At 40.3% G+C, this 26,746-nt stretch overlaps 3 protein-coding genes across 4 annotated transcripts; 2 read left to right on the top strand and 1 right to left on the bottom strand.

Moving 5' to 3' along the window:
- The first annotated feature begins 285 nt into the window (after positions 1 to 285).
- On the top strand, positions 286 to 7,268 carry tomm40l (translocase of outer mitochondrial membrane 40 homolog, like). Its single transcript, XM_080734713.1, has 9 exons — positions 286 to 496; positions 1,075 to 1,142; positions 1,588 to 1,680; positions 1,805 to 1,906; positions 2,120 to 2,225; positions 3,293 to 3,415; positions 4,313 to 4,389; positions 5,236 to 5,338; positions 5,487 to 7,268. The coding sequence occupies exons 1-9, from the start codon at positions 292 to 294 to the stop codon at positions 5,624 to 5,626; spliced, it is 1,017 nt and encodes a 338-aa protein (XP_080590839.1). The 5' UTR covers positions 286 to 291; the 3' UTR covers positions 5,627 to 7,268.
- A 1,102-nt stretch (positions 7,269 to 8,370) lies between these two features.
- On the bottom strand, positions 8,371 to 10,519 carry LOC308292990 (uncharacterized protein; the record flags this gene model as incomplete). The annotated part of the gene is made up of 4 exons (XM_080735415.1): positions 8,371 to 8,950; positions 9,561 to 9,711; positions 9,858 to 9,909; positions 10,499 to 10,519. The coding sequence occupies 4 exons, from the start codon at positions 10,517 to 10,519 to the stop codon at positions 8,371 to 8,373; spliced, it is 804 nt and encodes a 267-aa protein (XP_080591541.1).
- Positions 10,520 to 12,172: 1,653 nt separating this feature from the next.
- On the top strand, positions 12,173 to 14,294 carry LOC308292747 (uncharacterized protein). Of its 2 annotated transcripts, none has more exons than XM_080735166.1 (4): positions 12,173 to 12,318; positions 13,001 to 13,048; positions 13,160 to 13,310; positions 13,475 to 14,294. In XM_080735166.1, the coding sequence occupies exons 2-4, from the start codon at positions 13,009 to 13,011 to the stop codon at positions 14,052 to 14,054; spliced, it is 771 nt and encodes a 256-aa protein (XP_080591292.1). In that variant the 5' UTR covers positions 12,173 to 12,318; positions 13,001 to 13,008; the 3' UTR covers positions 14,055 to 14,294. The 2 variants fall into 2 exon arrangements, with proteins under 2 accessions (XP_080591292.1, XP_080591291.1); XM_080735165.1 differs by having other exon boundaries at positions 13,157 to 13,310.
- Positions 14,295 to 26,746: the final 12,452 nt, after the last annotated feature.

The following is a 26,746-nucleotide window of genomic DNA, read 5'->3' as shown; positions in this document are numbered from 1 at the left end:
AGGACTTTTTAATACGTCTAAAAAACAATTTAAACATTGGCCAAATTGTCAAATATTAGAGGCAGAAATTATGAAAATAGCAGATCTACATCTGAGCATGTAGATCTGCTATTATCACAATAGAAACGTTTATACAAAATGTAATGCCTCAACTCTTAGTGCGCGTCAGGGTGGGGTGTTCCCAGTTAAAATATGATTATTTTGGGGGTCGCGGCCTGAAAACGTTGAAGACCTCTGCTTTACACCACTGGTGATTTGACTGGTCTCTCCCTCCACCTCTCCCCAGTCAGAATGGGCAGTGTATTGGCTGCAGGTTCCAACCCCCCACCGGCCCCTGCCGGGCCTGCAGGGCCAGGGTTGACCGTACCCCCAGGGTTCTCCATGCCTCCGGTGTCTCCAGTCATCCCCGCTGCTGGGGTGGCCTCAAATCAGACAGAGACAGAACCTCCACTACCCAACCCAGGGGCATTCGAGGAGTGCCATCGGAAATGCAAAGGTAAACGGAGATGAGTGTGTATGTGACTTTGAATACTAGATTCTCCATCTTCCCTAAAGTGAAACTCAGCAGATTTGTTATTGCAACACAACAGTACTTTTGCTACATTAGAATACAACAATGTCAGTTAAATTAACACACCGGATGCTGACGACGGAATGTCTCTTCTCTGTGTGCCGTCAACGCGTCTGATAGGGTTTTGTATTAAATCGTAGCTTGCTGTCTGGGGCAGCCGCGGCTGAAGAGAAACACTCCAATTCGGGAGATTAGAGGGATCAGGAAATCCTGTTTCCCAATACAGGCCAGTGTTATGAGATTCACAAAAGTGGATTTATCTATCTAACCCCAGATCACGTTCATGTTTAAAACGAGCCCTTCTCTACCGGCCGTTACAAAAGCACGGAAATGCCAGAAATACTACTTTTACTCTGAGCCTCCAAAATAAGCTAAAATCAATCAAATACTGTGGCACTCGGCGATTAAATCATTGTTTAATCAACGGCATCCAGTGTGTTAAGTAGAACATTTCTGTGCTGCTTCTTTCACGTTTCAACCCCTAATCACGTTGTCTCTCACAGAGGTTTACCCTAACCAGATGGACGGTGTCAGGTTGGTGGTCAACAAGGGCCTCAGTAATCACTTCCAGGTCAGTACATTTCACCAGGGATCTCTACCAGCTTAGAATCAGAAACACTTAAGTTTCTACCACTATTGCCTTAAATGCTTCATTTGAAAATCAAATAAACAAAGTAAAAAAAAAAAAAGAAACACTTAGCGGTCCGTTTCTGCCAACAAATGTTCACAAAGTTATTTTGCTTTGTTAATGGCAATGTACAGATTTGTATTGCAAATATTGTGGAACAAGTAATACACACGTTTGTCTACATTGCCATGGAACAGTTCAAGAATGAACTGTGTGAACTGAATTGTGTTTAAAAAATTCTGCACGTGATAGTCATGTTTAGCAAAGTCATTTTAGCGTAATTTGTTTTCAGCTCCTCTTTTTTTGCCAGTTCAGGCTGGGTGTAAGATTTATATTAGTTGTTTGATCAATAACTGTGTTTAACTGTGTATTTTCTTTCATCTGTAAGGTGAATCATACAGTGATGTTGAGCACCATGGCGGATTCCAGCTATAGGTTTGGTGTCACGTATGTTGGATCTAAGCAGACCGGTCCAGCAGAGGTATGCAACTACTTCTAATATGTATGCATGTTTGTACAATGTACATACAAGTTGTGTACAGCATATTTAACTGTATTTCTGTATCTTATTTTGCAAAACCATTCATCTGTATGTTGGCATTCAGTCTTTTCCAGTGATTGTGGGAGACATGGACAACAGCGGCAGCCTTAATGCCCAGATCATCCACCAGATCTCAGACAGAATACGTTCCAAACTGGCCTTCCAGGTATTAAGACCTTCTGCTGTTGCCTTTTCCTTTATTTAACCGGGTTTGAGCGTCACATTTGTTGTTAAATGTGTTGTTTTTGTTGTCCTCCTTTGTTCTTTGTGTTTGTCTGATAATGGTGGGATCACAGAAGGCTCTGCAGTACTCTAGTCTAAAGCCATATTCATTATTGTCTTTTCTTTTACAAAATGTCTGTTATGGTTCTGTTTTCAGACACAGCAGCAGAAGTTTGTAAACTGGCAAGGTGATGCTGAGTTTAGAGGGGAGGATTTTACTGCAGCTGTTACCCTGGGAAACCCAGATGTCCTTGTAGGCTCTGGTAGGTCAGCAGTGTCTCTCTCTCTCACTCTCACACACATAGGGCTGTCACAATTATTACATACTCGTCTAATCGCAATTATTTGACATAATCGTGATTATTTTTCATAATCGTCATAATTGTTTCCATGTTGAAAAATGTTCATATATTAAAAAAAAAGCAAAAAATACTGGAAATATATTGAATTTGAGATCCATGTACTGTAGATGAAGATATGCTGTGAGAGCCCAAACATGCTTACTCAGTTGTTCGTTATGTGAAAGTCCTATGATGTCTATGACATCTGACATCATACCCATACATGGAGATCCCTGTCTGTAAAACCAGCCACACAGATATGGGCTGTCTTGGCCATATATGGATTCTGTTAGTGTGGTATGTGGCCGATGTGGCCTCCATATATGGGCATTCCCATATGAAGTCCTGTTAGATATGGGCTTAATATTGATGACATCAGGTAACTCCATATATGGGCATAAAGGGATTCTGTTAGTGTGCCAACACAGTGAAGCCAGAGAGTGATGTCAGAGCGGCAAACCCATTCTGTTAAAAGATTGGTTCCCCTGACATCACAGTGATGTCAGAGCATGATGTCAGAGCAACAAACCCATAGACCTGTGATACAGGGGAACCACAGTGTCAGGCGTGACCTACAGAGATACGCGGATAGCCGGATACGTGGACAAGATGTGCCAGTTTTCATTTTTAACTGCAACCTACGGTCATGCCTGACCTACTATCTATTTAAGGCATTATACAAAAAGGCAACATGCAGTAGTTCCAATGCACATTCTCAATTGATTTGAGACAAAAACAAACATTTCAGCTGTCCATGATTCAAGACTGCTTTAAAAAATCTTGCATCAGAACTATGATTATGGAGCTGGCAACTCTTAATTTAAAACAGAATGAATGTATCTACTGACCTGCAAAAGGGTACCTTAATTCCTGGAGTCTTCATTCAGTTGGTGGCTATTTGAAACCCTTCAAGTAAGATTATAAAAACAACACAAATCACTTTATTTAAAAGCTCAACATCACTTATTTTACTTCATTGTATTTCTTAGGAATTGTCGTCGCTCACTACCTCCAGTCTCTTACCCCTGCCCTGGCATTGGGAGGGGAGCTAGTCTACCACCGCAGGCCAGGAGAGGAAGGCACAGTCATGTCCCTAGCTGGCAGATACACAGGTGAGCTACATCTCACCAATCTAGCATATGCATGCTAATGTCATTGATCAGTTAGTGGTCCTAAAACTGTGTTACTTTTATTATTATTATTATTATTATTATTTTTAATGAAGTGTAAGAAAACCAGAAAACTAGAGGTTAGGGTTGTGTAGTTACCTTGCCACAGTGTAACTCCAAAGGTGGACGAGATATCAAAATTAGTTCCTCCATTGATTAGAAATGTATCATTCAAAATGTGCTTACATTGTACGTTGAAACAGCTCTCAAAGTCACACTCTTTACTTATGGCAAGGTAAGGACACAACCCAAACCTCTACCAAAGTGTCCTTGCACTTTAAATCTGCTTTTAAACGTAAAGAGAGAAGTTGCAGGAGTGCTACTGGTATCTCTCAAACAACTGGTGCTCATGGAAGGGAATTCCCTTCCAGAGAGCATCACAAAAAAGTCTTGACCAAGATGGCATGTAAAATGCTGGTCCAGACACTGTGCCGCCTTCAGGGTGCAAGCTTTGTTTGATTGGATACTTCATTAACATGTTTAACAATACATGTAGTACTTGGAGGGCATTGTGGTCCATTGTACCCACTTCATCACATTACATTAACGTTATAAGCTCCAGTAGCAGAAATATATATATTTTATATATTTACAGAGAAAGTAGGGGAGGGAGCAAGTTGGTGAGGGTAGCAATCTAAGAACAGTTGTTATTTGAGCTGATGTGTTGGTGTATTTTAATGTATCTCTGGCCCATTTAAAGCCCCCTTTTCGGTTTTTAAATGTGTTGTGTTTTTTTTTTAGATTTCCTACTAATGTGTTATAGATTGTTATGAGGAAATTATTATTCAGTGGATTTGTTCATTTGATCATTGTTTTAATGTCATTTTCCTCTTCTTCTAGGCAGTAACTATGTTGCCACATTGACACTAGGGGGCGCAGGGGCTCATGCTTCATACTACCACAGAGCCAATGATCAGGTATTACTCAGCCCTCAATGTCTCTTGTTTGCATGAAGTGAACCTATTCACTAGGCCTCAAAATTAATACATAATCTTCCAATCGCAATTATTTGAGATAATAGCAATAATCTTTGCATAATCGTCAATTGTTTCCCTGTTGAACAATCTTTTCAAATTTTAAATATTAAAAATTGCAGAAATAATTCTGTGACGCGTTGTAAGATTGTAAGATGTATAAAATTATCAAATAGGTAAATGATTTATTTGTATATTTAATGTATTTGTCATATCTACACTGCAATTTTTCAAATGTTTTACAAAGCCTAAAAGGCAAACAAAAAATGATTTTATTAATTTGTCCCAATATCCAATGCCAAACACTCAATTAAATAATTAATCGCAATTATTGGAGTGACAGCAACTTAAATTTGTAACAGTGACAGTGTGTACCCTTGTATATACATATTTGTGAATGTCAAAAACTATTCACCATGATAGTTGTTTTAATATTGTTACGGCCTCCTATAGGGCTGTTAAGTATGACATCATTTTGTAGGCAGAGGAGAATTTCTGCCCCCAGTTTCCGTGAATCTTTTTACTATTTTTACTATTTACACATTTTTCTTCTCTTTGTTGTTGAAAGGAAAGTGTTAGAATTATACTTTAGTCGTTATTTTTGTCTCGGATCTGTTGAAAATAGCGAGGGACAGAAAATGATCTGGGGGCAGATTCTCCTCTGCCTACAAAATGATGTCACGGCTTAAAAGCCCCATAAGCCCTTTGGGCTTTTTGCCTCCTCCTTTTACATTTTGTGCTAAATAAAAAAATCAAAGGGTAATTTCCCCATGCCTCAATCTTCCACAGCTGCAGGTGGGCGTGGAGTTAGAGGCAAGCACCCGTATGCAAGAAACTAGTGTATCGTTTGGCTACCAGCTGGATTTACCTAAAGCCAATTTACTATTCAAAGGTACGGCTTGTAATTTTGCCTGCGGCATTTTGCATGTTTACATTTTCTCTATCATTATTATATTTAAAATGAAATGCTGTCCTTATTTATTTCAAGTATTGATTCTTTTTTTCTTTTCTTTTCTTTTTTTTTACTTTCTCCTACCCAGGTTCAATAGATAGTAACTGGGTGGTGGGAGCCACATTAGAAAAGAAGCTGCTTCCACTGCCCCTCTCCCTTGTCCTGTGTTCCTTCCTCAATCACCGCAAGAACAAGTTCCAATGTGGATTTGGGGCTACCATTGGTTAAGCTAACTTGAACAAGGGGAGACAAGGGTCTCCAAAAGGACTTCACACTATGGACAGATACTACATGTCATGTATAGATTATGCCATCAATGCTATACAGTGTTTGCATCACCTCCACTTGTGTCCCGTTGTCTTGACAGAGAAGATCATTATTATGTTATACAATTATACCATCCTGTGTGCTTAATGGACTCACCGGAAGATACATGTGTAAATAAATTTAACTTAGTAAGAAAATTAATCAACCAAATGATCAAAACTGAATTATGACAAAAGTGAAAATGTGGTTCTAATCTAGACATTGTCATGCAGAGACCAGTCCTGGATACTTAAAGTCGAGCTGTGATGGTATTTGGCGAGTATTTAACTTCTGTATTGTGACTTATGTGCTATTAAAGCAGGATAGGGAGAACGAGTGGGGAGCTACTGTATGCCCCTCTAAGCCAATGACAGCGATGGGGCAGTTGACCTCCTGCTATCTGTTGGTCTTTCACCCACCTATGAATGTTGAGCTCAGGCATGGTGAGCCACCATTAGTCCATGACTCGCTTGGAGGCCACCTGGGCCATAAAAGGATATTAAACAAAGCAGCGCTGAATGGGAATTCTGTTACTGAATTGTCCATTTCTCTCAAATGCTTTCGGAAATATTATATAACCCCAAACATTAAAGGAGTAGTTCACCCGCAAAATGAAATATTTTCTATTGATTACTCACATCATGGAAACTTGAGTTCAATAATATTTTTTTTAAATTGTTGTTGAAATTGGGGTTGAACAACTACTCCTTAAGTTCAATGTGCTTCAGACAAGCTTCAAATTAAAGGGTTTTGGTGATTAACATTAAAGGACGGCATACAAGCATCAAATAGATGACCCAAAGTAAGACGGTGAACTCTGAGGAAGATGCCTGTCAATAGTCAGTCACCCGCAGCAATTAATGTGCAGACTTGAGTGCTCCAGCATATTACTGTCTATGAGTGGTCTATTTGAAATGCACAGGGAAAACCTTTTTTATGTTGCATATGTTTTTGTTTTAGTGTACCGTTTAATCTGTAAAATAACAGTTTGTTGCATACAGCAACACCCCTAGTGTCTAGCATAATGATTCTTATCTCACTCTGTGAAACATTGATTTATGAGGAATTGTAATAATTTATTGGTTGACAATTGTTTGGTTCCTGCTGATATAAGCATGTCATACATTTTGTTTTACATGAATCAATCAGGAAATGTGTGTCTAAAGAAGAAAATAAAAATTGGGAAAAGGAAGCACATTGTTGAATAGGTCGGTCCCCGGTATTATGGCAGATTAGTGAGATTACCTTAAAACACATTTGTCATTTCAGCTCGACTTTAACATAACCCATTGTTCCTTGGAAAGTATCCAAATACAGGCTCATTGTTTTTCTCTTAGTTCTGTGCCTGTTTTTTTATTTTCTTCCTTTTCTTTGTACTGTAAAAGTCAGTCTTGGCATGAAGCAAATCAAGTTCTATTTCCTTGTTTGAATGGAGCTTTGTTTAGGGGAAGGATCGCGATTCACAATCTGTCACTGTAAGTTTGTTTAGTTTTTACATAGTTTTTCCTCATGGTACATATATGAATGGTATATATTACATGTATATATCTATTGGAAAACATAAATGCCATTTCTTACAAAATATATCAGTTTTTTCTTTTATATTTCAGTTTAAATGTGTATGTGTTTATTTTTTAAACCTCTGGCACCTGCTTCTATTAGTCATAACTACTGTATGCCCCTATTTACAGTTAAAAGCTTTTCTTAAAACAATGGAATGAACATATTTTTAATTTACCTCATACGGGATGGAAATTGAGATGGAACTTCTAGGTGCAATATAGATAGTGAACTCCAATGTGAACGTGTCTCACAAGTAAGGCTCTAGGTCTAAAATCTCCCAGCTTGCATTGCTAAAACTGAAAACAATTGCAAATGCATTGCAGCACAGCACAAGTCTTAAGTCAGTTATTTATAATAGGGTGTTGAGATTATTTGTTTCCAAAAGCAGGCTTTTTAGCACATTCCCACCACTGTACTAGCAACAACCTTGCATCTAGAAGTCGATAAACGTTGGTAGTTGGAGATCTATGATCATATGGCAAAACTTGTTTTGAACAAAGAAAACAAAAAGAGTCTGAGTTTCTTGATTCCACTAATCTCTAACTTTAGAGTTCATTGTATTTTGAACCCAGTGTGTATCATTGCGGGGTCTACCGGGTCTACTAAAAAAAGAGGAAATATCTTAATATACTACAGTACATCAACACTGGATGACACTAGAATATTGATTACTGACTTGGTATACCTTAAGCATGAGGAATGCTGTTCCCAAGGCTCCTGATTGCAAACAGATCTCACGTTATCAGTCTTGGTATTGCAGTAACCAAATACCGGGTGAAACACAGATTAGGTTTGTTGCATGAATAGAAACCCTGCACCCTATATATTGTGTGTGTGTGTGTGTGTGTGCGTGCGTGCGTGCGTGCACGTACGTGTGTCATTGAATTAACTGGCACACTATGTCGACCAATAGTAACCTTTTCATCCTATCTGGCTATAATATGAGAATTAAATTAAATTGATGGGAAACAGGAACTCATTAACTGCAATATTTTAATTAACAAAAATAATATCAGATGGCATACATAGGCTACAATAAATAAATAAAGATGAATTGTCTGATGTTTGTTTTGGTCATTGATGACAGAGATGTATTTTCTTTTTTACTGGGTCTTCTTGGTGAAGGACTCCACCAGAGCAGCCAGCTGATCCTTAAGGTCCTGGGCATTGACATCCAGGTTGGCCCTCAGCTCCTCTCCATAGGGGGCCAGGTTCTGCTGGACCTCTTGGGTTTTCTGGGCCAGCTGGCTCTGAAAGCTCTGGGCCAGGGGAACAATGCTCCTCTGGAACTGCTCCAGGCTCTGGTCCATCTTCTGTTTCAGCTCCTCAGCGTTGGGTGCCATCTGGGTCTTCAGCTCTGCCATGCTCTTGTCCAGGCTGGCCTTCAGCTGCTCAGTCTTCTGGAGCAGAGTGGCTCTCAGGGCTTCGGGGTCCATGGCCTCGGCGTAAGGGGTCACGTCTCTCCTCAGCTCCTCCACCTGCCTCTGGAGGTTTGCCCTCAGCTCCTCTGTGTAGGGCTGCAGCTGGGCGCTCACGGCGTTGAGCTCTACCTCCATCTGGGCCTTCAGTTGCTCGGCCTCCTGGGAAAGCTTGCTCAGGAGGTCCTGAGTCAGGGGAGCCACCTGCTGCCGCAGGGCCACAACGTACTGGTTCACGGCATCAGCACTCTGAGAAATCCTAGAACTGTTCAGGGACAGACAATTGTACCATGAACAGGGGCGTCACAAGGGGGGGAGTGGGACTGAGTTACTAGTGCCCAAGGTGGAGGGGCCTTAATAATGTTATACTTTAACTATTGAAAAATAGCAGATCTACAAGCTCAGAGTGCGGCATCTATTTTTTAAAGTCATGAAAATGCAAGCAAATCTTTGAATATATGTATTTTTTAAGCAAACATTTGTAACTCAAATTTTGCTTCTGGGGGGTCCCTGGAACTAAATACTAAATACATATCATTTTGGGGGTCCTTCACATGAAATGATTTGAGCACCACTGACATAGAAACATAGCCAGGTTTTTCAAAAAACCTCAGAAGGATTTGAAATATTCAAAGACTTGCACAAATGTTCATAATCTTTCAAAAATAGATCTACAAGCTTGCGGTGCGGCACTCGGTGCCACGCTGTGAGCTTGTATATCTGCTATTTTTCAATAGTTAAAGTACCCAGGGCCCAGAATTTGGTGCGACACCCCTGACTACTAAGGTATGGAGTGAGTCTGGAGAATACTTTAATTATTGTGTGAAAATGTTGGGTTGACCTGTTACATGCTGCTTTTATAAGTTGAGACTTACTTGATTTCCTGTCCCAGCTCAGACTGTTTGATCCTCTCCAGAGAGTCCTCAGCAGTAAAGGTGACCTTGGCGACATAATCCCAGAATGCATCTTTCACAATGTCAAGTTGGGCCTTGGGCTGCTGCTGCCATAGGATGTTGGCATTACAAGCTAGAGAATAGACAGAGTGTTTTTACCACACAGGTTACCACAACACTATCTTTGCATTAGTTTGTTAGTTAGTTTAGTTGAGTGTTTTTGATTTAATATAACTAACAGATGTCTGTAAGCTGCCTGCGTGCAAAATGTTTACTCACCAGAGAAAAGAGTAAGTGCGAGGACCACGAAAACCTTCATGATTGATGTTGGCTGAGGAAGATGAAAATAACATTTCTTAAAAATCATTTAGTAATGGTTAGATGGACTGCAATCATGTCCACTAGTAAAATGTCTCACCTTAAAGGCCTCTTGCTTATCCTTGTCTATGCCGGCACGGTTTGTGTGGAGTGTGGCGCAGGTGTCACTGTGGAACTTTTATAGCTGCGTTGATGGACAAAGTCCCCAGTAGCGTGTCCTGCTGTACGATGTATCACTTATATCACTCCACGTCATATCCTCTGGTGTCTAGAATTTTATCATGTAAATACAGCATGCTTCGTCGCCCTTTTCAGTTAGTCTGCTTTCCAAATAACATCACGTTTGTAGAGATACTCTCTACCAAGCATTTCAGTTCCACAAGTACTGTGTGTCAGATACAACCTTGGCTTGTAGGCTACCTTTATAAATGTATGCCTTGGTATTTGTGCACACAATAAGAGCCCAATTCCTCACAAGAGACATATTCCTTGTATGTGCCAACATACCTGGGCAATAAAATCATTCTATTATTTAATTCATTAAGGGGGGGGGGGGGGGTCTATGCTGGTTCAATTGTAAAAGATAAATAGTTTGTACAAACATGTTTCTGCAGGTAAGTCATCTTGTGAAGTTGTAATATTCTAGGCCAGTGGTTCTCAACCTTTTCAGGCTGTAATCCCCAAAAGAATCACATTTCAACCCCGAAAACGTTAATATTAAGTCCATATATGTATATGGATATATATTAATAAAGGATCAAATAAATAAAATGTCCATATGTATGGGCATTCCCAGATGATGCCCTGTTAGGGTACCCCCTTATGCCTAGCCTCGTACCCGCCCTCTTCCGGAAACCATTTCATTTGTTTCTGGATAACGGAAGTTGGTCGTTTACTACAACTACTTATGCCCATATATGGAGATCCCCAGGCATCAAACCCAGGCCCTAACTCGCCAAGGCCCGGCTTGGCTTTACTAATTAACATACGTTTTATGCCCATATATGGAGATCCCTGTCCCAATGTCATCAATATTAAGGACATATCTGGGAATGCCTATATATGGGCATGTTTTGACATAACGTTGTTGACTACAGTATCATGCAGGGGTCTCCATATATGGGTAACTGGTCCGATATACATCACTGGCCAGATGGCCAAGAATTGGCACGACCTCAGTCGCATGTCGCCCTGAGGTGTCTTACTATTATCCTGCTCCTTGTTTTCCTAAGTGTGACATGCAGCTACAACTCCCTGAACCGGAAGAAGAAGGGGGGGGGGGGGGGGGGGGAATCACACTATGTGACATTTAAAAAACAGCTGACTGAGTGCTTTGTCAGAGATGTCTCTCAAAAAATGTTGAATCTAAAAGTCAACGACCTTATCACTGCCTGGTGGTCATCACTGTTTAAGGATTAAGAATCCTGTTGCTGACCCACTCAGGACCCTGGGTGGGTCAGCAGCATTCCCTGGACTTCACCCAGATAACCACCACACAGGGTCAGATGAGACTATTGGATCAAAGTCCTTCTCAGACACAGAAATGGACTCAAATGTGGACCCGTGGGAGCTTTTAACACTGAGTGAGATGTATTGGCCAGAAAGTTGGTTGCGCAACTAATCGACATAGTGCATTTGAGGTTGCAGGTGTCAATGTTCACAATGACACTTGAAAGTGAATTCAGACAGTTTGTGTGTCACCATAGAACTGAAAGCAAAATAACATCAGGCCTGCACTAGTAAACCTACCAATCAAATTATACTTTTTACTTATAGTTTTTTGTGTATATTATTTTATTGCATTAGGATACATTATATTGCTACTTTCTTCAAATTTATGTTCATCTTGTGGAGGATTTGTTTAAAATGTAGTTGTTTCTACATCTGTTTTGGTAAAATGCAATTTTTTATATTTGTATAATGTATTGAGATAAAACATAGGCTACCATATCAGCAGCTATATTCAACCACATGAAATAAAACGAAACATTTCAAAGTTGGAACCAATAAAAGGAAGGGGACAAAATAAAATATATATATCTTTATTACCCATTTTAATAAATATAAAAAATCACCAGTAATGTCTGGTCTGAAATAGGGATGCCAGGTTGAAAGAGGTTGGAATTACATGTACAGTAAGGCTGCATGGCATGACATAATAAGTCTGTTTTTCTTATTTATGAGACTGTAATGATGTCAGTGCAGCGTAACACTGACACACCTTCTTGTAAAGTCCAACAGTGGAGCAGAGATTATGATGTGGAAGCATGGCTGAGCTACAGCAGGGCACTGACCGCTGGACTTCGTCCCCATGTTGTTGCAGCTCTGCGTCCTTATGGGCTATACTTCCTATATATACTCATCCTCAGTCCTCCAAAACACACACTCAACAGCTGACTGTTAACGCTGCAGCCTTGTACAGGTAAGACATGAAAGTTGATGATGATTGTGTTGTATGGATGTCAGCAGTGGCTTCGGAGGTAGAGTGCCTGCTTGGGAATCGGAAGGTTCCCGGTTTGATCCTCCCCAACTCCATGCCAAAGTGTCCTTGAGCAAGACACTGAATCCCTAACTGCTCCTGATGAGCATATTCGTTTCCTCTGCCATCAGCGTGTGTGAATGGAATGTAATGCTCGTTGTACGGCACTTTGAATAAAGACCCTATAAATGTGCCATTTACCCAAGGGTCAGTTGTCAGTTGTCGGTTTAAATGTAATGATAACACCAGCTATCATTTGCAGCAATCTGTGATTGTGTCTCTGCACCCTTTTCACAGCAGCGATATTGTAAACACAGCTTAGAGTAATAATTGTGGGTGTGTGTTTCATATGTATGGTGGGCTACCATACAGTACATGAGCTGTCATAACACCTCAATGACACACACCTACTATTAATGTCATTACCTTTGGTTTCAGCTGTGATACCAATAAAAAAAATCTCCTTTTAAAAGGGTTTTTTGGAAGGCAGATATCAAAAAGAAATGTAATTCAAATCAATTAATTCTTTTCTTCCAGAGAGGCAGTCTGCTGAGAGTAGGCTGTGTCTTTATGTGTCATTCTCTCTGGAATTGCATTCAGCCTTTCATTGTTTTTTTATTTGCAGTGTCAATCATGAAGTTCCTTGTGCTGCTGGCCCTCGCTGTGTTCACCGGTAAGAGATGATGGAGGATTAAACCAGATGTACATGTATAGCAAATGCATGTCATAAATGTACAGTGAATGATGTTCTCTATTAACTTTATATGAACCATCTATTTAGCAGATTGCAATGCCAACATTGTGCGGCAGAACAAACCCCAGCAACAGCTCGACATGGTGAAAGATGCATTCTGGGACTATGTTTCCAAGGTGACGTTAACTGCTGAGGATTCTCTGGAAAAGATCAAACAGTCTGAGCTGGGACAGGAAGTCAAGTAAGTCTCTCAACTGCAGCCATCATACAAATCCTGTAACTTGACTTGTTATCTGCATGATGATGATGATGATGATGAGAGTTTGATAACTATAATGAAGAACATTGTGAAACCTATAGCGATCAAGATTTCAAATGATCACATCTCTGGTTCTGTGTCCACAGCACCCTCATCTCTGAGAGCAACGACGTTGTCAACAAGCTCACCGTCGTTCTGCGCGACCAGGTGGCTCCCCTGACCAAGGACCTCATGACCAAGCTTTCCCAGGAGGCCGAGCAACTGAAGACCCGTGTCGAGACTGAGCTCAACGCCATGAGCGCCCAGCTGCAGCCCTACGCAGAGGGGCTGGGCACAGACCTCCAGAGGCAGGTGGAGCAGCTGAGCAGAGAGGTGACCCCCTACGCCGAGGCCATGGATACGGACGCCCTGAGAGCCACTCTGCTCCAGAAGACTGAGCAGCTGAGGGCCAGCCTGGACAAGAGCATGGCAGAGCTGAAGACCCACATGGTTCCCTATGGCGAGGAGATCAAGGAGAAGATTGACCAGAGCCTGGAGGAGTTCCAGAGGGGTATGATTCTGAGAGCTGAGAGCTTCCAGAGCCAGCTAGCCGAGAAGACCCAGGAGCTCCAGCAGAACCTGGCCCCCTTTGGAGAGGAGCTGAGGAGGACTCTGGACACCAAGGCCCAGGACGTGAAGGAGCAGCTGGCTGCTCTCTGGAGGTCCTTCACTAGGATGGCCATGTAAATGGATTAACAGCTTTTCTTTGGCAATCGGAAATTGCTCACCAAAAGGTCATTTTACCCATTGTATTTAACAAATAGGAGAGGCAAAAGGTCTCCTAATTGTATAAGTATTTATATGCTCTTGAAAAGAGATTTCTTTTTATTTTATAACAATGCCAGACAGCACGCATCTACTCCACTTCTGTGAGTGTTTACTGTTTCAAATGTTTTCTATAAAGCATCAATAAAGAAGTTAAATGTATTCTGTATGTTGTTTACGAGTACGGCAGCAATCATCACTTTCAATGAAGAAAACTGTGTTAAGTGATACTGCAAAACCTTCCGATTTGAAACTCTTAAGAGTTAAATAAAAACTAAGACTTTTCTGGTGAAATATGTTGTGTTTACTTACAACAATTCCAAGACATTGTACAAATTAACCCTAATAATAATACGACGATATAAAGGAACGTTGAGACTCAAAGGGAAGAAGTGAAAGAGACAGAATGTAATGATCAAGAGAGATACTGTGATAGCGATTCAGGGTTTGGAACTAGGCTAATACTGTGACTTACTACAGTACATCCTGATATCATCCTTTACCAGTCTCATAGGTATTATTAGAATATCATTCTCTAGTCTAGATGAAAGACAAACACATTCAAAAGTGTGACTACTGATAGTAATCCAGTTGCCAACAGGCTGCAAAAACAGAAGCAGAAAGACGAGATAGACAGATAAAAGCAAAGCAGTATAAATGAAAAGCAAACTTAAAGTATGACTAGTGTCTGTATGTTACTGCAATGCAAAATGCATCTGCAAATATGCTAAATAAGTTCATCTTAACAAGTGGCTCCAACAATATCGGATCATATCAGAAAATTATTGTACAGATGAAAATATGTCAGCCTGTTGAAAAATCAGATTTTGAAACAAAATATCATTCCCTTGTTTCCCTGCATACAGTCTGGAAAATGGGTTGATTTCAATTAAATACATTTTTGATATCTGTCTTCCAATAGACCCTTTTCAAAGGAGACATTTTCATGGGTATGACTGAAACCATAGGTAAAGCCATTAATTGTAGGTGTGTTTCATTGAGGTGTTACTGAACACAGACAGCTCATGTATGGTATACTATACACCTCCCACAATTATTACCCTCACCTGTGTTACTGTTTACCCATCAATATGGCTGCTGTGAAAAGGGTGCAGTGACACAATCACAGATTGCTGCAAATGATAGTTGGTGCTGAGCACAGTATTATGATTTAAAATGTCATTACATTTAAAACCTGCATGCATATGACACAGGATGACTTCAGGACTATGGAAATAGGACCACATGTTACTACATGGCCTCACACCCAGGGGCGTCACAATAGGGGGGAAAGTGGGACTGAGTAACTAGGGCCCAAGGTGGAGGGGCCTTAATTATTTTATACTTTAGATATTGAAAAATAGCAGACATACAAGCTCACAGCGTGGCACTGAGTGCTGCGCTGCGAGCTTGTAGATCTGCTATTTGTGAAAAGTCGTGAATATGTGTGCAAATCTTTGAATATATGTATTTCTAAGCGAACATTTGTAACTCAAATCTTGCTTCTGGGGGGTCCCTGGAACTAAATATTTTGAGATGGGGGTCCATGGCCAAATACATATAATTTTGATGGTCCTTCACATGAAAAGGTTCGAGCACCACTAACATAGAAACATAGTTTTTTCAAAAAACCTCAGACGGATTTGAAACATTCAAAGACTAATGCCTCATTCACACTACAGATATATAGTTGAACGTTTAGCTTGGTAATTCAATGTAATCTCAATGGAAACCAGCTTTAAAGATACAGGAGACGCTCCAAGCAAAGCTTTGAAAGCTTTAAAGCTGGTTTCCATTGAGATTACATTGAATTACCAAGCTAAACGTTCAACTATATATCTGTAGTGTGAATGAGGCATTAGGGTTAGGGTTTTCACGATTTTTCAAAAATAGCAGCTCTACAAGCTTGCAGCGCTGTATAGTAGTATAGTAGTATAGTATAGTAGCTGTATAATAGTTAAAGTACCCATGCCATTTACCCAGCTCACACCTACAGTAGAACTCACCTAACCCCTACTCATTATGCTAGGGTGGGATGGCTCTGGGTAAAGGACAGCGTAGGAATATAGCAATTTGCAATGGGCCTGGTCTTCAAGATACTCAAGACTACAGAGACACCCATGTACCTGTCAAACTACTTCAACAATGTAAAAGACACACACAGACACAACACCAGAGGGAGCTCCCCAGATTTTGTTCAACCCAGATTCTCAAAAAACATTGGGTTAACTTCTAGGCCACATGCCACCTAAGTGTGGACTGTGGAATGCACTACCAACATCAAAAAGTGTGACCAGTAATGACCCCCCCCCCCCCCCCCCCCCACTGTTACTATTACTACCTGTCATGTCTTGTATATTATTGTATAGTATTGTCTTTAAATGACTTAATGAATTGAATACACAGGACCACAATGGAAACAAGCTCTTAGGGCTTTCCCCCCCATTCCTTTTAGCACCATTGTATAATTTTGCCACTGTACTATTATTTGCAAATAGTACAATGTTAAATAGTACAGTAACAGTTAGTACTGTTAATAAAGTATTCAATTAATAAAAACTCACTGTAGAAACTAAACTTTATTTAAAAAATAAATAAAGGGGGCGCTCGCTGGCCTACTGGTCCAGGCGCATACCACTTAGGCATTGCCACAGAGGGTGCAGCACAAAGGTTCATTCCAGTGACATGACATGATACCGACCTTTGGTCTTCTGATATTTTGTTTTCAGCTTTTATACTGGAATATTGACGAGATATTGGTGTGACTTGTTCTGACAAATTTCAATATGAGTTTGACTGAGTGAATGTAAACTTTAAGTTTTTATTTATTGATTTAGAATATATTTAACTCTTACAAAGTGGAAATAGCTACAAAATGTATTTCATTAGATTGTTGTTAGATTATAGACTAAAATAAAATATTATTGACTTATTATCTATAATCTAAGGCGAATGGTTGAAGCTCAATATAAAAAAATCTAATTCATAATATGACTTTTTAAACATCTTTACATTGAGCACAATCGTACACAATGTACTTTTAATGTGCAACGTGGCGCTAACTGCCAACAGCATAAAAATGACAACACGTCTTGAGAGGAACTTCGGACACAGGTCAGTTGGATGATCACATCACTGCAATCTAAGTGTATAAATAGTTGTAATCAGTTAATTGTCCTCTCTTGAACAGGATCGTTGAGGTGAGTTGCGAACCTTATATTGTCTACTTCTCTTGTCCTTGATAATGGTATTTCAGTGAATAAATATTAAAGGGCCACTTCACCTCTGGGACAACCCTATCTTATTTTATTGTTGTTTGGGACATGAATCACGATCAACACAATACTGAGTTATTTTTTGTGTTCAATCTGTGTTTTTAGATATTTTAGTATTTCAGCATGACTAGTGATGCATAACGCATCACTTGTACATGCTGAAATTCTAAAATATCTCAGAAAACAGATTGAACACAAAAAATAACTCAGGATTGTGTTGATCGTGTCCCACACAACAATAAAATAAGATCTGGTTGTCCCAGAGGTGAAGTGGCCCTTTAATCATGTAGTTATCTCAAGTCACTACAATTCTTCAAATACAGTTAAGAGGTAATAATAATGCAAATATACAGTATGCTACAATATATTTGTGTAGACATGGCTATCATGATATGTGTTTTTATTTATTTTATTATTATTATGTGTTTACACCACATCATATATCATTACAGGTGTACTGTGTCATTATGAAGGTGTTTGTGGTAATCCTTGCTCTGGCACTCATCTCAGGTGAGCTTCTCACATCTACTAAGAAACTAAAACACCCACAAGAGAAACCTATTCTATGATTATCTTGTATTTCCCATCTGAATGATTCATTGGGGAGTCCCAGCTTGCAACAATTTATGTAACAGTTTGACTGTGATAGTTCCCTGAGATACATTTCTTCTATATCCCAATGTAGGCAGCCAAGCACAGGACGATGTCACAGATACATTGAGGTGAGACAGTTTCTGATAATGCTCTTCCTCTCTTATGTATATTATTGTAAAATAAATTGTAAAAAAATCAGCACTAGAAGAAAAGAAAAAATCACACCCGTGTGAACTGAGCGGTGGTTCCCCCCCCCCCTTCCCCCCTGTGTGTGTGTGTGTGTGTGTGTGTGTGTGTGTGTGTGTGTGCGTGTGTGTGTGTGTGCCTGGTCTGGCCTGGCCTGAACAACAGCGCCCCTCCCTTAACATGTGTGGTCAGAAAAGGTTACTGCAGGCTACAGACAGACAGACAGACAGACAGACACGCAGACAGACAGACAGACAGACAGACAGACCCACACACACGGCCACGTATAGGAGCGTTGTGACCACCGCTCAAAAAGAAATGATCGGATCATCAGAAGGTTTTTCCATATCAACCTGTACCTCTGAACACAACACTAAACCATTTATCTCTCCCTGCAGCACATTCCTCCAAGCCACCATGACTGAGATCAGGGATCAGCTGGTAATGTTGGGACCAGTGATGGAGCGTATGGTGCATGACCTGCAGCAGCTGGCAAACAAGCCCCATGGTGCAGTGACCGGGGCCTCTCAACGCCTGCAGGAGCTCACACAGGAACTGCAGACTGTCATGAAGCAGAGTGCTGATGATGTCTGGAAGAGAGTCGCCCCCTACACCCGCAAGTTGAAGAAGCGTCTGAACAAGGACGGACTCGAGATCACCAAGTGAGTTCGTTTTCCAGGAGTGAAGTGGACGGTTAAAGATGTGGGTGGATTTTGTAGTGCTTTTCAAATCCACTCCAGGGGGTCTAGCAAACTGGTGCATTTCATCTGTCTAATCTGTTTTCTCCTGCCACATACATACTACGTACCTGAATGTTTTAAGAGTAATAACTGATCATGTGTTTCCTGCAACACTCACACACTGTGACACACGCTCTAGTTTAATTTATAATTTCATGAACAAATGAGTACAATACTATGTCTTTAATAGGCCTATGAACCGCACAGTGCTGAATACTAAAAGATATTAAAATGTATGGAGTTCACTCAAAGCAAACACTACCATTTCCCTTTCCCAGGAGAGCTGACATCTATTGGAATGAACTCCAGTCCTACACCTCCGATCACATGGACTCTGTGAAGTCTCGCCTAGGGCCCTACTTTGCCCATGTGCGAGACAATGCTGAGGCTAAGATCAGCACTCTCAACCGTCTACTGGAAACTGCCGCTGTGGACCTGAAGGGCCAGATGCAGGAGAATGCAGCATACATTCAACAGCAGCTGGAGGGGAAGATGGAGGAATTTAACACATGGTTTGAACCTTTTACCTCCACGGTCCGTGACACGTTGCAGATCTAGTGAAAAGAAATATGCAATTGTAATTGAAAATCATTAAATATTTGCTGCCTAAATGAGTGTATGTGTGTTTTTCCTGTAAATAGTACTGTATGTATGCAGAAGGAAAAGTAACTATGAGGACTTGAGGACATGGGGCTGTTAAGTCTGACATCATTTTGTAAGCAGAGGAGAACTTTTGCCCCCCCCCCCCCCCAAAAGCGAATCTTTTTACTATTTTTACTATTTACTAATTTTTCTTCTCTTTGTTGTTGAAAGGAAAGAGGTAGAATTATACTTTAGTCGTTATTTTTGTCTCGGATCTGTTGAAATAGCGAGGGACAGATATTGACAATAAATCTGCTTGGAGGTCTGACAAAATGATGTTACGGCTTAAAAGCACCATAGCAAGCCTGTAAGTACGCAGTGCTAACTACATGCAGCATTTACACCACATTCTTGTGACATTCATGATCAGTTGAACATTAAAACAGTAAAACTAAAGTCAACACTCAAAAATGACAAGTGAGAAGAACTTAACAATACTAGATTTATAACAGCACAAAAGAGGACATACATTAAATATTAAAAGGTGTCAGGAATGTATAGTGTTCTGTTTAACATGCTTTCATCTGTGTATTCATCACAAGGACTTTCCAAGTTGGAGACATATCATACAACGTGCAACATCTAATAATTGGATACAGAACAATACTGAGTACTGGTGTTCACATAGATATATAAAAAAGAGAACTAACAATGAGACTCACTTGCACTATAATAGCTTACCCTAAATCTAAACATACAATTAGAAATCCAAAGTAGCAAGTTTTATTCATTAAATAAAGGGGAATTGAACTGTTCTATGTATCATTTACAGCAGGATAAGCACAACTTTCAAATAAAGGCACATTCCTTTTAAAACTCCCATAAACAGACAAGAAAAGACACCATGTATTGATTTCACATTACACTATGACATGCCTGTGTTACAGCATACCTTTTAGACTTAATCACCTTACTAATAGTAATATGGTCATGGGTTACCAACTAAATTACAGGTACATTTTACACAACACAAGCTGAAACTATATAATTCCTAGTTGTGTGAATAATACAAATGAGTTGCAGCTTTGAACCTATAATAAAGAGATATACTTCCACACCTAGCTAGAGTGTTAGCAACACACTATTAATAACATGCGGATGGACAACTTGTTCCAGCTTGACTTTCTTTCATACAGTATGTGCCCAGCTTTGCCAGAAATCTGTAGGATATCGGTTGGTTTTATGTCATCATACATTGTCATGTGTAACATCATTCAATATCACTGGACACATAGCTTTGCTGTCATGGCTTTGATTCACTGTAGTCCAAAGAGCAGGAAATATGTGAGGTATATCTGATTTAGTCATAGGTCTACACTGACCAGGTTGATGTTCATCAGAGATGAGAGCTGCAGAGAATGGCTGAGGACTGAGGTATATTTGAGACATTCTGATCCGAAGAGTCGACAAGTAGCGCATAGTTGTCTTTCATGAACAGGAGAGGAAGCATTGTTATTGGAACAGGTAGGGACAAAATAGGCACAGCATGCTAATGGTTGCCATAGGGATACCTGAATATTTGCTTCTTGTTGCTTGTTGGAAGACTATGTTTGTTGAGGTGAAACAACTTGATATTGTACATGTATATGCTCTGGTGGGAACACAATACATCACGGTCTGCTTGGCCAATGAAATTTCAAACCTAATGGTCAAATCATGAGCATTTCGTACAGCAATAATAATAGACTGGCTCCACGCATTTTGTTCTGGCAGAGGGCTGTGAAGAGGTGCCATGTGTGCTTTCAAATGGTCTTTCAAGGTGCCTTTACTGGAAAGGCTGGATGGGGGTATAAATGTGAGCTACCGGTAATTCTCTTGTGTAACATCTTGTGTTTCTTCAAGGTTATCTTATTCGAAAAGTTCTTTCCACATGTGCTGCATTTCAAGCAGTTACGTGGCTTGTGATAGTTACTGAAGTGAGTATTTAGGTTTTTCGCAGTATCAAAGGAGTTAGGGCATATTGGACATGCATATGGTGTCTTAGCTGCGTGTTCTTGCATGTGGTCCATATAAGACCCAAGGAAATTAAACTGCAAATTACACTGAGTGCATGAGAAAGAATTCCCTTTTTGTTGGTGCGGACTCTGATGCAACCACAGCTTATTCCGTTGCTTAAACCTTTGGCAGTGGGTTAGGGAACGAAAAGCACATCTCGGGGGTTGTGGATCCATGAGGTCATGCCCAGAGTTGATCACAGAGAGGGAAACCAGGTCAGAGCCAGAGTTGATCACAGAGGGGGAAGCCATAGTATTAACAGCCTTCTTTGCATGATCTCCATGTATTGGATTATTTCCTTGCAAGGCATTTACATTGCTCTGTATACATAATGCTTCAGATGACTGGGACCCCTTCAAAATGCTAACTTCATCCTTCGGCTTGATGTTGGTTAATTCCTCATCCAACTGAGAATTACAGAGTCTTGAGTTGAATGCATGCTCAGAGTTGTGAGTAGAAGAACGAGAAACCTTACTGCAGGGCTCATTGTCACGAGGTCGCTTGGACTTCTTTATTGTGTCCCATCCAGTTTTATTTCTCCTGCGTTTCTTCCTGACAGTGTGGGCTTTTCTGATGGTAACAGCGGATGTGATAGAGTCAACTTGCTTGATTTCTACAGACGGGTCATAAGGTGATGATGCAGATGTTTCCAGTGAAGTCTCACTTGCCTTCACAAAGTATTGTTCTAATGTTGCACTTTTGCCCTGCTTTTGCTTAACAACATTCAAATCCGTAGGGCAACTGGGGTTACCTTGGACTGAGGAGCTGCAAGCAAGATTAGAGTTGTTACCAAGGGCTGAATCTTTAGCCACTTTAGATGCTCTATGTGGCTTTTTAGTGTTTGTGGCAGAACATGAAGCTTTTGTTTTCCCTCTCTGGCAAGTTACTTTTGATTTGTTATGCAATTTCTCTTTTAAAATAACATCAGTGTCAATTTTGGCCTTTAGGTATATATTGTTTTCAACATCTGATGTGGTCAGAATCTCTTTCTCTTTTACAGCCTTGCATTTTCCTTTGTTTTTTGATGTTACTTTCATGTTGATATTCTTTTTTTCAAGGGATGCACTTGATAAATCCGATATAAAAGACGCTATTGGGTCATGTTTAGTATAGGCGACATTACTTTCTATCTCTAAGCATGTGGATTTCTCCTTCAGAGTTCTTTTACCACAGTTTTTCCTTTTCTGGTTTCTTTGTAAGTTATCATTCAAAGACATGCTGAGGCTATTTTTGTTGGTTGACATTTTTTCATTTGTTGTCAGTCTCTCATCCATAGTTATATTTTTGTTTTTGATCTTTTTGTCTAGCCTGTTTTGTGATCTGCTTTTTAACAAAGTTATATTAACATTGGGTTCTGAGATCACATCTGTGATCTTAGAATCTAACTTGGCCACCAACATTTTCGGTTTTAATCTCTTGCGTTTTCTCTTGCCCTTCACCATCCCATCTATTGGCAGGTTTTCAGCAGGATTTGGACGTTTATGAGCCACTTCTTTGATTACCTCGACCGAATCAGTCTGTGTCTTCTTTATTGTTTTGCATTTGTTCTTCCTCTTTTCCTTTATATTGTCCCCTGGGCTTTTAGTCAATGAAATGGTGAGTTCATTTTCATGTTTCATGAGATTATCAGCCATCCATGTGGCATCTTCCATGGATGTTGCCTTTCTTACCTTCCCCCCTTTAGCGAAACGCTGCTTTTTGCCCATCAATTTCACATGGTAAGTAATCAAAGAGAGAGTCGAGGTGCCTTCAGGATTTGCTACTTCTTTAATACTCGTAGCAGCATGAACTGATTTGTCTGCCTTCATGTGTTTCTGTTTTCTATCCATATTTTCAACCATAGCCTTGTAGTTTAAAGTTTGACCTTGTGTTCGTGTTGATCTTCTCACAGGGTGTGTTAATACATTGGATTCTGTGATTTTTGAGTCTTTCTTCCTTTTTCCTAGTTTGCAGGAAGTCAGAGGAAGACATGGAAGAACTTGTTGCTGGGAAGATAGTACATCCCCTTCATTGACATTAGACAGTTTGGTGTTTAAGTCATTGTTTGATTCCACCTCCTGTGCTATAGCTAACAATCTAGCTATTCGCATCAGCGTCTTTTTCTTGAACGGTCTGCCCGCCTTCCTCTTTGGTTTTAGCAACTCCTTGATGCCCATGTATCCAGAGGTGTCCCTAGTACGGCTTGTTTCTGTACCTGTTGTACATGCAGTCTCTATGGTGTTTGCACCTCCTTTATTACAATCTCTTGTGTCTTCCTGAGCCTTTTGAGTAAAATCTTGTCCCAAGGAACAAACTGTTTCAGCCTTTGATGATGCTGTGCCATTGCAGTCTTCTGCTATCTTAGCAAATGACTTTTCTTTCATGTCGTTGTTTCCTTGTCTCGACTCTTGGTTTGTTCTTTTCTTTTCAGAGGTTGTTTCAGGTACATCTTGGGTGGGTACTGGCATTGGGTTATCATTAATGTCCAAGTGCTTTTTAATTTCTTCTTTAGAAACGATTGAGGCGCCTTTAGTGGATTTCTTTGGTATTTTGGATGCAGATACTGGCCTGGGAAGTACTAGGGCATCTTGCTCCAAAACAGGGTCCTCCTGCAACTGTGGTGTAGTTGTAGAGTTCACCGTTGTTGCTCTATTTAATTTGGACTCTTCTTTCATAATCTTTTTGTTGACTGAAAGAATCCTTTTACTTTTGAATGTTTTGTCCAATTCCGTTGTTTGTGTTGCTGTTTGACTTGCACATACAACGTCCACTGAGTTTGTTGAATGCAACTTTTCTTTGCAGCCATCATCTCCTTCGTCTTGGACAGGGTGTGTTTGAGTAATTAGGACCCTTTGAGAATTATTTGAAGGAACTGATTCGAAATTGCTTCCTTTCTGTGTGGCACAGACCTCATAGTATCTGGCCTTTGGCATTGCTGTGGTCTCACAATCCCACCCATGAGCGATTGCTAAGAGTTTTGCCATCCTCATGAGGGTTTTCTTCTTGCAGCGCCGACCAGGTTTGCGCTTCTGCTGCTCCTGCATTTGATGAAGAATGGAGCTATAGGACATTGTCTCTTCCTTGCACTCCGTTTGACTGCTCAAAGATGAAAGATCCATCATACATTCAATATCAGCTTCTTCTTCAGCTTTCTCCATGATGACAATCTTTCAATCCTAAAATGTATATTTTCCCTCAACATTTAAGTTGACTGAATGCGCTCCTAATGGGATGTTATGTGTGACATTGATTTTTGACACTGTAAATGTTTCTACTACAGCAGTCTGCAATAAAGGGTAGATGGCTGGTGAGATTGTGTGTTTATCAGCAGTCCTCTCCAAGGAATGCCGTGCTCCAGTGTGCGGCGCGCAAAACAAATCCACTCTTCTCAGCCAGTGCAATTGGCTACTGAAAGAGAAGCAAAATATTAAAATCTAAAGGTTTATGATTGAAAAGGCCCTAAGAATTGAAGCATGCTATTTAACTGAAGATTACCTACATTTGGTCCTTTTTGCTGACAATTATTCAGACAGTGGTGGATTACTTCTCTGTTCCTTCCTCTCATCTAGTCTCGGTCCTTTCTCATATGCCAGGGGCCTTCAATGTTTTTCAGGCCAAGGAAGCTGAGAGAGAGATGAAGCAGGGACCCCCAGGTTAGACTTTTTCATATATTTCATAGATATTTTCATATAGACTTGTTTGACAGCACTACCATTAGTAATGTCACTATTGTGTACATTTATGTTTGCACATTATCTTTTCTATTAATATGCAGGATTTATGTTCATGTGTATTTTCAGACATTTAACCATTTAAACCCTCTGTACTCTGTACTAGTAAACTTCACCTTTGGCTCTGTACGTGGTCTGCTCTTTTTTCCTTCTACACCAGATCTCTTTCCAAAAAATAGCCGATATACAAGGTCACACATTGTGGGCTTGTAGATCTGATATTTTCGGCATATGTTCCCCTCAGAATGCTAGGATTCAAGTGGTTTATGTAAAGTTCCTATTACACAGAGATTTGGGATAACTCTGAGAACCCCCTAAGGGTCCCCAACCCCCAGATGAAGGCCCATGTCATAGCCTATGCAACTTGTAAAATCCCTTCAGTATAAGATATTAGATGAAATGGATGAATCCAGCTGCAGTCAGGCGCTTACATTTTACACTTATGATTTTTTTTCCTGGATGAAAACTAGTAGTGTAAAGCACAGAGGATCCATGCTCTAGTTGGGTAGGTAAATGCTAGAAGACTTTACATTTTTGAACGCTAACAAATACAAATTCTGTCTGGCACATGAAGGACTGGTGGTCCAGTGATCTAACAAATGTCACCAAGTAACCAAGTACTTTTGAAGTAGGCCTAGTCTTTGTTAGGGTAGCCTTCAATAAAATGAGTTTCTCAAAGAGTGTTGTATGACCACAGTTTCTCTTTGATAAGCTGAATTAAGTTTGAGAAAATACCACTGTACACTGTTGTATGCAACAGTGATCATGAGTGTTGTAACTAGAATAAGAGCAAAATAGCCCTATATTCTGATAGTAATCATTGTTATAGAGTATAGACTATAGAGCAGGGGTATTCAACTAAATTGTTAATAGGACCACATTGTCAGAAACCCAAAGGGCCAGGGCCCGGACTAACCTGTGTCTGTCGTCCGTCCGTCCGTCCGTCCGTCCGTCCGTCCGTCCGTCCGTCCGTCCGTCCGTCCGTCCGACCCGAGAGAGGATTTTTCTTTTAAATGAAAAATAGATATATATTATTTTTAGTTAACCCACATCTATATACAAATTACATCAGCCACATAATTCTACATTCATTCAAACTCCTAACTGTGACTGGGGACAGAGGGGAGGGAGTTTAATGATCCTTACATCCTGATGTGAAAGCAAATATTTCCAAAGGGAAAATAAAGGTTATTTAATGGACAATCAAAATCATTTGGAAATATTACATATTTATGTGGTGTCATAATTAAAAGTAATGTTGCTATGGCACACTGTCTATCCAAGGCTGGATTAACCATTGGGCCTGTGGGGCCGTTGCCAGGGGCCCTTCGAGGAACTGGGCCGTGTGGTCATTGACAATTTACTACTAAATGTATACGTTAATTAAAAAAACACACCCGTGTGAACTGAGCGGTGGTTTACCCCCCCCCCCCTTCCCCCCTGTGTGTGTGTGTGTGTGTGTGTGTGTGTGT

The sequence above is a fragment of the Nannobrachium achirus genome, assembly GCF_963921795.1.
Source record: "Nannobrachium achirus genome assembly, chromosome: 10".
NCBI classification, from domain to species: Eukaryota; Metazoa; Chordata; class Actinopteri; order Myctophiformes; family Myctophidae; genus Nannobrachium; species Nannobrachium achirus.
This window is presented reverse-complemented; position numbering and strand designations above follow the sequence as displayed.

Coding starts and splice junctions, on each gene's coding strand:
- tomm40l (XM_080734713.1), top strand. CDS start 292: ATGGGCAGTGTATTGGCTGCAGGTTCCAACCCCCCACCGGCCCCTGCC. Junction 497..1,074: donor GTGCCATCGGAAATGCAAAG/GTAAACGGAGAT, acceptor TGTCTCTCACAG/AGGTTTACCCTAACCAGATG. Junction 1,681..1,804: donor AGCAGACCGGTCCAGCAGAG/GTATGCAACTAC, acceptor GTTGGCATTCAG/TCTTTTCCAGTGATTGTGGG.
- LOC308292747 (XM_080735165.1), top strand. CDS start 13,009: ATGAAGTTCCTTGTGCTGCTGGCCCTCGCTGTGTTCACCG. Junction 13,049..13,156: donor GGCCCTCGCTGTGTTCACCG/GTAAGAGATGAT, acceptor CCATCTATTTAG/CAGATTGCAATGCCAACATT. Junction 13,311..13,474: donor GAGCTGGGACAGGAAGTCAA/GTAAGTCTCTCA, acceptor CTGTGTCCACAG/CACCCTCATCTCTGAGAGCA.